The sequence below is a fragment of the Harpia harpyja genome, chromosome Z (genome assembly GCF_026419915.1).
Source record: "Harpia harpyja isolate bHarHar1 chromosome Z, bHarHar1 primary haplotype, whole genome shotgun sequence".
Taxonomy (NCBI): domain Eukaryota; kingdom Metazoa; phylum Chordata; class Aves; order Accipitriformes; family Accipitridae; genus Harpia; species Harpia harpyja.
In genome coordinates, this window is record NC_068969.1 from 107,065,212 (window position 1) to 107,078,027 (window position 12,816).

General features: G+C 44.3%; 1 protein-coding gene across 1 annotated transcript in view; it reads right to left on the minus strand.

The window, feature by feature from the left end:
* The window catches only part of DNAI1 (dynein axonemal intermediate chain 1), a 149,451-nt gene that overhangs the window by 67,705 nt on the left and 68,930 nt on the right, over nucleotides 1-12,816 (minus strand). The window contains exon 13 of the mRNA XM_052778818.1: nucleotides 12,256-12,503. Coding sequence (XP_052634778.1) covers nucleotides 12,256-12,503 — 248 coding nt within the window. The remainder of the gene's footprint in view (nucleotides 1-12,255; nucleotides 12,504-12,816) is intronic.

The window sequence follows — 12,816 nt, forward strand, 5'->3', positions numbered from 1 at the left end:
CACAGTGTGGATACTTCCAGAGGCAGACAGACCGAACTCCAACCAGGAGTACCCATGCAAACCTGGACATGTTAGTCCAACAGTGGGCACCTTTGGTCTGTGTAAAGGATACTTTCTCCATTTTGCTGCTATCCTGTATAGAATAGCTGAAGTGCTGATATACAAAAAATTGCTCCATAGGTTATATCTTCTGGAGCCAGGCTGATCTCCTCTGTGCTCTGATGTGAATATTCTCCTGGCCTCCCCTACAGCAGTCTCTGATTTGAGCTAAGAAGAAGTTCTCATTTCTTCCCTCTGTCACCTCCAAATGTGTTTCTTGTTGGTTTCTGCCAGCGACTTTCAGCAGAACAGCATCTGGAAACATCAAGTCATTACCAGCAGAGAAGAAATCTTTCACATTCTCCTCCTGTCAATGACAAATTGCCGTTTTTCTTGTTTATTCCCCTCCCTGTGTCACTTGCCTCTGCTGTTTGCCCAAGGGATCTGCTGAGGTGAAAGTCTCCTAAGACAGTCAGCTTATCCTGAGTCTGCTGACTTTCTGTTTTGCTGGAGCAAATAGTTTGTCCCTCCTTGCTGCTGAGACAAAGCAGTGCTTCTACAACAAAGTCCCAAATGCCCTCCATCAAGGACATTGACAGGTATTCTTCATTTGCTGCTTATCATGCACCCCAGCCTGGCACCATAAGTGGTGGGCCTTGCCACCTCGCTGAGGATCCTCAGCCAGCTACCAGAAGTGAAGCCAAGGCCAGGCACCTGGAAGAGTACATGCAAAAAGCAAGGCTGCTATCCTGCAATCAGTCACAAGAGACCCCCCGAAATTATTCACTCAGTCACCTAGAAAGCACAGCCTACTTGACTCACATGTAGTGTCAGTCTTTATGCTGCAAGGGATGGGCAGAGCAAGTTTTAGAGGTGAGGAGCAGGGCAGTGTCTGGAGTCCCCAGTGCTAACTTGGCCAGCCATACAAGTTGTCCTATGTGGAGGTGGGAAGAAGGAAGACAGAAAACTTCACTCCTCGCTATGGTTAGTTGGGATAAAGGCAAAGAGTGAGCTAAATCCAGATGACTCACTTTGACTTAAGGCAATAATGAAGATTTTAAAGAGCTGTGGTAACTGAGTGCAGACTGCTTACTCCAAGATTTAGGTCAAAGCAGCCCAGTCAGCCTCTTTGGCTAAGTCTATACTTGGGGGATAAGGAGCTCCTGAGTCCTGATTGCACTTTGGCCATATGATACCACTGTGGCAGGAGAGGATTTGGCTGTGTCCTGGCTGTGTGTGGGTCTGGGCTTTCTGCTGAAGCTAAACACGGGCAGGCAGGGAGGGAGGAGCCATGGTAAGCCCCAGTTGGTCCCTCAGTGAGGGGGATCAGAACTATGGGATGACCAGCATGCCCGTCTTGGAGCCAGGATGGCAGGGTACAGCACAAAGGGCTCCTGCCCTGTGGTGCATGCTTAGCAAAGAGATTGCTAGTTTGTATCAGGGCTTTTTACCATTCCTGTTTATTACAATGGGAAGCAGACAGCATTTCTGCTGTGGAACGTCTAGCAGGAATGAAAGATCTCAAAAAAAAAAAAAAGTTTTGGTGAACATTGTCATAGAAGACATTAGTCCTTGATTTTGCTCTCGGAAGTCCTGCTGTGACAGCCTGCTCCCTGTCCCCATCCACATCCCTGAGCTCTAGAAATGGTGCTGGTAAAAGCACAGTGAATGGATTAATCCAGCCACAACTAAAGAGGAGCAGCCACCCCAGAGGGGAAGAATCAGGCCTGCCATACAGGGAGAGCTGGGCTGTCACTGTCAGACTCAAGAGTCTTTGTACACCCAGAAACTTCACAGAGAAAAGCAACCCTCATGAGCTGGGGGGGCACCAACACCTTTCTGCCACCGCCTGAGACACCTGCATGGGGAAGAAGTTGGAGGCCCTCTTCTGAGGGGAAAGTGACTTTTTGGGCCAGGAGGATGGTGCCTATGTGAAGCCAAAATCAGATGTCCCAGAAAGGTTCATCTGAGCCTCTGCCTCTTAGACCCATTTATTGTTTACAAAGAGGAAGGCAGGTCCCACGACAAACCACAGGTAAAGCAGAAGTATTAAGGCCTTCCTTCCTTCAGTGCCATATAAAAAGATAAATTGTAGCTAGACATCTAACAAAATTAACAGTAAGGAGCACAGGCCAGAACGCTGAGATAAGACAGATACATGCAACTCTGCAAGGCCTGATGATATTCAACCTAGTGTGCTTAAGGGAGCAGCTGAAGCAATCTCTGAATCATTAGGAATTATGTATGAAAACTAGAAGACAGGAGAGGTCCTGGAGGATAGGAACAGGGCAAGAATGCCCCCAGGAAACCCAAACCAAAACCCATCTTGAAGGATAGGTTAAAGGACTGTGGACCAGTCAGCCTAATGCTGAACTTCAAGAGCTGGAACAAAGTATTAAGTCATCCACACATATGCACAGGATAGGAAGATAAGGAACAGTATATATGGACTTGTCAAGGAAAGATCTTGTCAAACAAAATTTATTTCCTTCCTTGGCAGGGTAATGGGTCTAAAGGATTAGAGGGAAGGAGTAGATGTGATTTACCTTTAATTCTGTATGGCTTTTGGCATACTCCCGGTGATGTTTTCAGAAGCAAGCTAAGAAAAGAGGGTCTAGATGGAATTACTATGAAGTGGATGAGTGATTGAAAATTAATTTTCAAGAGTTATAATCATTGATTTCCTGATCACTTGGGAGAACATCTCTAGATGGTTCCCACGAGGGACTGTCCTGGGTCTAGTTCCATTCAATATTTTCATTAGTAAGTTACATAGTGGATTGCAAAATACACAGAATATTTGCAGATGACACAGTTTAGAGACAGAGGACTCTGTTAGGATCAGACTCAAAGTTATCTTGACAAACTGGAAACATAGTCTGAAAACAGTACGGTGAAATGTGATAAAGACAAGTGCAGAGGGACACAGACAGGAAGAAAGCATATAAACGTATAGAAATTAGGGAATTTCTGGCTAAGTGAGAGTAATGCAGAAAAGGTTCAGAGGCTGGTGCAGGAATCAGCAACGTGATACTGCTGGAGGAGTGGGGGAATTACAGAAATCCTTTTCACATGCATTAAGAGGTGTGCACCATGTAAGACATAGTAGATAATGACTCAGTCTGTCAGTACTGGTGAAGACAGCTAGACTGCTCAATCTCATCTTGAAGAAAGCACTTCAGGAATGGTAACACAACATCTGTAATGGCATGATGGGAAGAAGAGGACACTCTCAAGGCCTCTGCCAGTTCTGATTTCTGTGGTTCACAAACAGTTCCCCAGTTCCAGAAAGGAAGGTTCAGTCTGATTTTAAATTCAGTCTCGCCTCTCTCGAGTTTACTGCATGTCGTGTTCGAACACACTGTGACTGCTTCATTCACTGCAATAGATGAAACTGCTTTGTATAGCAGACAAGTCTTTTGAGTGTGAGTAAAAGCTGGTGGAGAGATATAAATAAAAATTACTTTGATTTACACATATATATAAAAACTTTAAAATAAATTCATTGAAAAATGTTCCTATCTTAAAATCTGGGTTTTCTTTTAAATGCAAATGTTTCAGCTATGACAGTAATCTGCAGATAAGGGAGCTGCTAAGCGAAGGAGGGTTCTCAGTGCTATTCTCTCCTTTGTAGAAAAATTTGTTGATGTTTTACTGTAAAATTATGCAACAAGACAGAATGGATCAGCTCAATGTGCTTAGGAAGTAAATTTGCACCCATGACAGAAGCCATTAAAGGGATAAGGTCTGCAAGGACTAACTCTTCCTAAAGGTGAGCCAGTAATATTTAAATACTTGGCTGTACTGTTTCCATTAGAGAGGAAATGGTTTAGACAGCTGATGAATGTCAAAATGTTCAAAGATCCCAATGCCTTCCAATCAGTTTGGGCTTCCTTTATCTCTCTTACATCTTTAATGAGAAACTCTGACCTAAGGTACTCCCTGCCATCCTATCCGAAGCAGAAGTAGGGATTTACTCAGATGTCTCCTGACTTTACCTACTGTCTTTTTGTGTAACACAGCTTTCATGATAATAAACATGCCGGTTAGGAGCGTCAGGGTGGCTGACAGGCCTGCTAACAGTTGGTACTGAAAGGAAGGCAGCTGCTTCATCTACAAAGAAGTTAGGCAACATCCAAGGCAGCCAGCTGCAGGACCATATCTCACCAAGCAAGGATGCGTGAGGAAGAACTCTTCAGCCTACTGCTATGATAACCAAAAGCATCTCAAAACACCCTGGAACAGAAGACATGGCACAGCCATGCCTGGGTGATCCTGGAGCAGCCCTTGACTGCACGCTGTCAGTCACCTGCATCATGGGCATGAGGCTGGCTGATGGCTTTATTCATGGGTACCAGCAAATACCAGGCTTATCCAGTGGAAGATGGCTGCTCCTGTTACAGGCAATAGCAAGAACTTCCCATATAAAAAATCATGAATGCCTTCTCTCTTTCTGACAGCATATGGCTTCTTGCAAGCTTTACTACAAGCATTCCTGGGGTTTTCTCCTCCAAATTCCTTGAAAGCTTCCTGATAGCTGAGGGAAAAGAGTTAGATGTGTTCACCAGCAATGAGGACACACTGTAAAATAAACTCCCATGTCATATTTAGCCCCATAAACACTCCTTTTCTGAAAATCACTTCTCTCCCACAGCTAGATCAAGTGCCTTCCACCTTGATGGCATCTTCCGGGGACTCAGCCCCAGGCACCATCTTTTGAGCACCAGTGAACTCACGGGTGCAAGATCAGCAGACAGGAGCAAAGAATCAGGCCCTCCACATGGGTGTGTTCACACATCACCCACAAATCTGGGGTGCAGAAAAAGGGTAGCAAAACCTCTCCTACCAAAGAGCACATTCGACAATACTGGTAGGGATTCAGCACCGAGCTGAGCAGAGAGCACAGCCATGGGAGCACCACAGATGCAGGGCAAAGGACCAGCCTGGGGCTTGTGCATCATTCATGCTTCAGAGACTCAGATTTATCTGGAGGAAGCAGGGCTCGGTTATAAATAGCACTGGATAAGGCTGGCCCTGTTTTCAGTTTGTTTTCTTCCTGCTGGGATTCGGATGCTCTGCTTTGTACAGCATTTCACCAGGAATCTGCTTGTTTATTCCCCTCACAGCACCTCCCACTGTATTTGTTAGGTTGGTATGTTAACAGCCGAGGAGCGAGGAACCAGACATTAGATTCTCACCTGTTAGTCTCCGCAGTGGCCATGTTCCCATGTCATACACAGCATGCAGCTAGGCAATGGGTGCCAGAGGCCAGCAAAGCTCAGGGGTATTTAACCAACTGCAATTCACAGCTCTTGGTTTCAATTCTGACTGTGCTCATCAAGCAAGATTTCCAATTTACAGACAAAATATGAAGTTCCCTGCTCTGTGTGCAGGGGAAGCAGACACACAGGGCAGGCAGGCTCGCATCCAAATCCCCAAGCTGTCTGATGCTGCTAAATGAGAGACAGCATCTGTAATGTGCCTGACAGAAGTTTCCCATCATCACAGGATTGAACCGGCTTGCAGCAGGGATGGGGAGAGACGGTTCCAAGGCCTGCCAGGTGCTGAGGGTCCCGGATACTGCACCAAGCTGTGGCAGCACACCATGGCATGAGGGGTGGGAGAAGGGTGGGAGCCGTGGCAAGCCCCAGCTCCCCACAACTTGCTATATATCTATGCGACCCTGCTTGCACCGTCCCTGCCCAGCTTGCCTCTAGCTCTGCCCTTATTGCTCTCTTATCTCTATTTCATCTCTTCAGAGAAGCACTCTGTTGTTTCACAGGCTGCAACGGCGCCATTAAGACCCATCCAGTCCATACGCTTTCTACACCTATTTTGAAGATCCAGCAATCAGCATTCAATATTTCATAGGCCAGCAAAGAAATACATTTTTTCCACTAAGATCCAACATAGTTTCCTGATTCCTGTTAAATACTTAGTTAACTTTTGTGACTGCTATAAAGCAGCAGAACAGGATTCAAAGATCCAAAATGCATTACAACTTCTCTGCCCTTTTAAACTTCAGGTTAACATTTTCCAACATCCCAAGGCCTTCAGGGACTCTTAAATTTTATAAGTGAAGTTTTCTTCATAAACTAGCACCAGTACAACTAATCGGCAAAGAAAACTAATTATACTTTTCTTGCAGACACCAGAAAAGAAATAAACAACCTGAAAACTCACAATAAGATGGTTTGGATCTTAAGTAAAAGGAAGAGAATGGAGAACAACAATACAGCGTTAGAGGAGAATCTATTTAACAAGCAGCAGTGAGAACAGAAGGCAGAAAGTAAGTTCAGCATCTGTATAAAGCACAGAGGGAAAAGCAGCATCAAAGCAGAAGCAGCTCCTTTTCAGACAAATGTCACATGATCTGCAAGGGATGCTTTGCAACAGAATTACTAACCCACAAGAATCCACACCCAGGGCACAATTTAAAAATAACCAGCTACAGAAACTGAATCTCCAGAAAGTACAGTCTGATACCATCTCAAAAAATACAACACTGAAGTTAAAAGACATGGGATTTTGTTCATTATTGTCAAAGATACTTAGGAAGAAGCATTTGGACACTTACCTTGCCTAACCTTAAAGCGGCTCAAGAAGTGTCCAAAAGGTTTTGAACAAGGTACAAACATGCTGCAGAAGATTTTATCCAGCATTGCTGCCACAGCAGTGTCTTGCACTTTCCGCCACCTCCACCATGCCTAAATGAGCCCAAAGCTTCCAGATGGATTTCTGTGGCTCAGCAGAGCCTTTCCAAAAAACAGTGAAACTTGACTCTGTGGGAGACAGGATTTCCTCCAGCCACGCTGTGACTCTACAGTGAGCTCTCCCAGCAACTAAGGACAATGAGAAACCTGCTGACCTTGACCCTGTTTTCTACAGCAAGCATATGACAACCCTTTCCAAGCACAGCCCTTGCTGCCCGCACTCCTCTCCAGGAGAGGACAAGGGAGAAAATGCATGACAGATGTTTGTCAGCCACAAAATGCTGCAGCAAGGGGTGCAGTGTCAGGTTCTTGACAGACCAGCACAACTGCTGCTGCAACAGCCTGTTACTGGGCGCAGAGTTCAGTGCAGGGAGCAGGACTGCAGCTGAGGACTGCTCCACCAAGGAAGCCTCTGACAGATTGAGGTCTCTGGACCCCAGATGCACCCTGGCCGGCCCATGGATGCTCTTCCCACTCCTCTGTACTTCTGTGCATGTGCTGAACGACTGAAGTGACCTCTCCAGTGGGGATACAGTTGCCTCCTTTACTCCTGGGACATCAGAGGTTAATTAGACTTTTTGCCCTCTTTGCACTGGGCCAGGTGTGCAAGGCAGGGCTGGTAGCAAGAAAAAAGTAGTAGAAAGCTTGACTGGGAAGGAAGGTCCTCTGTGCAGACATTGCACTGACCTAGTATGAGAGATGCAGTCAGCCTGCATTACTCTAGAGGTTTTGTGCTAAGTGATCCTCACCATCAAGTTTCTGCTCTATTATCCCTTCAAGCTACATTCTCCCACTTGCCGGCTTACATCCTGATGCTCCTCAACCCTATCTTGGGTCTAGCCTCCTTGGTTTCAGTCTCTGTTGCTCTCCTTTCTTCTGCAGACTTCTATTTCTCCTTTAGAGTTATCTCCTAACAGTATCCTCACAGAATTGAATGAGGTTTTTTGACTGAACTACCTCCAGCAAACACCTGTTTTGTGCTCCGTAACAGTGAAGGCAACAGGAAGGGCGCTGAGCTTGTTCTGAGACAGTTGATCTGTTTTCTGACCTTGATAGCAACCTTCTGTCTTTTTGTTTTCTTTTATTTCCCTTGCATCAAACTCTTCATGTGCCTGCAGCCAAAGGAACAAAATATTATGTGAAGCAGTAACATCTCAGAGGCAACGCAAGCTGCAAAATCTGTCTGACTGCAGATGACAGATTTAGGAGGCTGCACGTCATCAGAAAACAATGTGCTGGTGTGACAGTGGATTATGAACAAAATGCTTTTCTTCTCCTAAGTGCAGCAAATACAATCAGTTTCCTGGAAAGGCCTTTTTTTGTGGAGCTGTGCCCAGCAGCGTTGAGTAGAGTGGAGAACAGCAGGTCATGCTGAATTTGAACAGATTCTGTAACTGAACTCATTTACTTCCATAAGAAGGACAAGACTGCAGTTGAGTCTGGGGTGGCTTCACAAATTGCTAAGATTCAGTGTAGACTTATTTAAGGACTTAGATTAGAACATAGAAAGTAGAGATGAAGAAGGGATCACACAATTACAGGGCAAACTCCAGTGAGCAGGTCTCAGGTCTGTTTTATCTGGTTTACACTTGAGATGAGACTTCCACAAGTTCTACTTGGAAACCACTCTGCAGGCTGACACTCACTCTAGTTTCCTTTAGCAGTTTGCAGACTGTTACCATCCCGCCTTGTCCTTTTTGTCCTAACCACAAGCGTCACATTTAACCTGAATGGTATTTGGTGAAGAATTAGTAAGCAGTGGCCAGCCCTTTCTCCTCCCATGCACGAATATAAGGCAGAAAGTAATTCTTTCAGGACGCCATCTGAAGCTCCATGGTATCAGCTCCTCAGGGAGGTCAGATCAGCTTCAGTAAATTAACAATGAACCAGGTTGCTTTTCTAACCAGTGATCTCTCCATAGCAATTCCAAACCATGCTGTGCATACGGCCAAGCCTGCCACAGCTGAGATTTGCTCTAAGCATAGCCAAAAGAAATGTTCCCTTTGCAGATCTTGCGGTGAACACTCTGCAGTGGGAATTTAGTCAGTAATTCTGATGGTGAACAAGTAAAAACAAAAAATATTTCCATCCCTCTGCAGCAGTATTGGCTCTGTACTAGTCCCAGCAGCAAGCAGAAATAACGTCCTTTTGGTTTGATGTGAAAGTGAACTAGAAGCAACAGTGGAAACATCTGTTGAATAAGATGTGTTTTAGGAGGAAGACTGAACAGCAGAAATAAACGTTGACAGAGCAAAAGTTTCAGTTATCAATCCCTGTTTCTGAACTGCTCCAGCTTGCAAATTCTTCAAACCTAAAATATTTAGTATATCCCAGTGATGAAAGGTAAGGAAAAAAGCACTCAGCTGTAAATAAACTTTAATCATAATCTTTTTTAAAAAGAATGGAGAAAGTAAAAACAAGGCTCAAAGGCTGGCAAAGGCAGAGGCTCTATGCTGAGATCCCGTTCCCAGCAGTGTGTCAGTTCTACCCAGAAGAGACTGCTCTTGTGGGCTCCGGGTGCCAAAGTCTAGTCAAGTTATCCCACTTTGGCCACCACCACTAACAGCCAGAGCCAAGCCCTGGGATTGAGCCATTGGCTCAAAGAGATACCCTGTCCGGGGACTTGCTTTTTAGGAACACTCAGTGCTAGAGGTGACATGAGTATGAGGATTTTGCTGACTATTTGGAGCATTATTTTGATTAAAGTGGGGTTTAGCTTAACACCACATAGGCTTTTGCCTGGCAGAACACGACAGGTTTGACACAGTTTCCCAGGAGCTGACTCCTTTTAAGCTGGTGTTCACAGCCAAAGGCAGAGGCCTGAATTCACTGACCTGGGAGACCATTTCTAGTTCTATGTTCCTGTAAGACCTAAGGTTTCACTGGTGTATTAGCCACATTGCACTGCATGCGTATACATTCACATGTCTACATATGTCTTTATTCCTTTCTGGCTTTGGATCTTAATCAATATGTAGTAAAGAATTAGAAATGTGTAATTTAAAACAAGCCGGAATTTTCCATTATTTACAATACAGTAGCACTTAATACGTGGAAGACAATTGCCAAATCTGTAAGAAGCTGTTGCTATGCTCTTTAAAAATATGGGGAGCAGTATCAGGCAAACTCATTCTTAGGTAACAGAATTAGAAAATTTGTATTATTCTATTTTGCTTTTAATAATGGGCTATGTTACATCAGCTTTGTTTTATGCAAACTTACAGAGATATTATTAAATCAACGAAGATGAAATGGCACAAGAAAAGAGTTGTCAGCCTGCTTTAGTCACTTCCCATTTTGCTTCCATTGTGAAAGGGCTGTACTGTTTCAAAAGGAAGGAGCCAGGCAGTCCAGAGAACAAAGGCTCCAAATTGTTTGGGAGAACTTTGTTACTTTTCTAATTGGTCTTCAAAGTCATGGGCTTGCAGTCTCTACACAAGTGAGGACTACACAGGGTGGTCTAGACAAAGACCAGGCTTCAGACTGGTTGGGGTGTTGGTGGGGGAAAATAAGAGCATCTTTGAACTAAATATGAAAAACAAGGCATCACTTTCTAGAATCATTTAATGCTGAATGAGAAATAACAATCCAATGTCTCAACCTAACAGTCCTTCATGTCACTTTTCCTGCCATCAAATGGAGAGAAAACCTTTTCTATACCTTTTGGCTGATATTGACAAATGCCTACAGTTCAGATCTCTCCAACAGAGGTACAAGCTCTTCTGATTGCTGTGCAATCACCTTATTAGTAGCCTTGCTCACTAGTTTCGTAGCAAGTAAAAACCTGTAAAGTTTACTAAAAATATCAGTACTTCATTGCAGAAGAAAACTAAGAATAATAATTCTCAGCACTCAACCTTTGGAAATAAAACAAACAAGCAGGATCTAGAGGCTACTCATACCTACATCTTGCCATATCCATGAGGTAGCTCTCTCCTTTTCAGAGCTATCTTCCTAGAGTGCCTAATGATTTTTTTTACCTCTAAGCCACATTGCTGACAAGTGGTACACATAAACCCACCTCTAAAAACCCTGTACAGATTGCTTCTACTGCTTAATGTACCTGCTTCTGGTCTGTAGGGATGAGGCCACTCATAACACGCCTTAAGCATACTCTGTCCTTCCCAATATCATCTGGGGCACAAATGATCTGGGATTCTGGCATTTACAGCCTGCAGTAACAACTGTTGACCTCCCACAGCATGCTGCAGCAAGGCCATGAAAAGCTGCACACAGGACTTACTGTTTTGTCAGGCTTTTTTACTGGAAGCCTAAATGGCAATGGGAGAAGCTTGGAGTTCTGTGTGTGTGTGTGTGCACGCCTGACACATTGTATTATGATAACAACCACGGCTGGGGTACCGTGTTAACCTCTAAGAAGAGCTAAAAATATTTGCTAGAGGAAAAGCTTTGGACAGACAAGCAGCAAATATATAATTTCAGTCTTCTCTGAAATGTTATATTTGCATAACGTCTCTGTTTATAGCAAGCACCAGTCTTGCTCTTGGAATATTCCATATTCATCTGCAGTCCCACCAGGATCCCTTGATTTCTTGGACTTTTATTGGAAGATGCAATAGCAAGGAGCCATGGCTGGGGGACAATCCATGCATGGCATGTGCTAAAGTACAAGGAACATTGACAGTGTGCCTAGAGGTATGACAGCATTAGGCAGCCCTTATGCGGTGACAGTAATAGTTAACAGTAGCAACACCTGTAGCCCAGGCTAGCAAACCAAATACACACCCTGCACCTCTACAGGCTCCTACAGACCATGTTGAAATACATGCTGCCACATTTTTACTCTATAAATGAGATCAGAAGGGCATATATCTTCCAGTGCTCCAATCTTAACTCAGGTTACACTGTAGACATAATTGTAAAGTTAGCTGGATGTAGCAACATATTCACCCCAGTCCTTCACAACATCATCCATCTGGTGACTCTTTGTGACAGATGCCAGAGTGGCGTTACTTTAGGAGCATTAGTTGCACATCAGAATTCTAAATTCACTAGAATACTTGAAGGTCAACTACAAGGTAGTATGTCTTGAATCCAGGTGGCAGCCAATTCCACAGGCAGCTGCCCCTGGGTTTAGTGTGCCCAATAGAGCTCTCCCTTAGGGCTGATATATGCTTTTTACACACTGCTCATCACTTGCTGCCCTGTGATCTTGTATTTCAAACATAAATAGCACTGCATGCTGGTATATACAGAGATCAGTTCCTCCCCAAACAGAAGTCATTCATAATAATGAAAACTAAGGAGAAATAATTGTTTATTGCAAGCTTTGGCTCACATGTTTAGTTTCTGTTGAGGACCAAGGATTCATACAATTGCTTTGCCTCTCTGCATATTTCAAAATTAGCTTGAAATACAACTTAATAACCAATCGCTAAGCCATGTATTAAACCAACACCTTTCCCCACACAGCAGTTTTTCTGCTGTGCCCAAACTCAGCCCAATTAAAAGCCCAGTCAGAGGAAAGGAAAAGCACCCTTACCTGCCACACTGGCTCCGTGTGCTTTCCTGACTTAGCATTACTCTTGTAACTTGGCTGAGAGGTTGCCTTCTTCAGGTTGTAGATGGCCACGTTGCCGTCATAGAATCCCACTGCCACAAGGTAGGGGTGGTCATAATGGAAGTCGAGGCACATGATGCCACTCTCACTGCTGAAGACATACTCTGGGAAGGAGGGGTTCTTCATGGTGTAGAGCAGGAGCATGCCCTGGCCCTGTTTCATGAAGTCATCTAAACAAGGAGGAGCTTTGCTGTTAAATCCATTTCCAAGATTCTCTACTATTAAGACATACAGTCTGACAGTACCCACCTATGCCTAAAACCTGCCTGAATTCAATGTCACGTGGGAAGGACATCAGTCACAGGACCAAATGGTCGTGTTGGTGTGCCTACATCTGAACATCCTTTCATCCATTGATATGACATCCCCAGGACATGGGGACAATGTGCTTATGCAGAAAAACTACTGTTTTGGCAGTTTTTTTCTAGGAGAGAGACTTGAGAAGCCTTGGAGAAAAAGTGCGGAGGGAAAAGGAATTTTGTG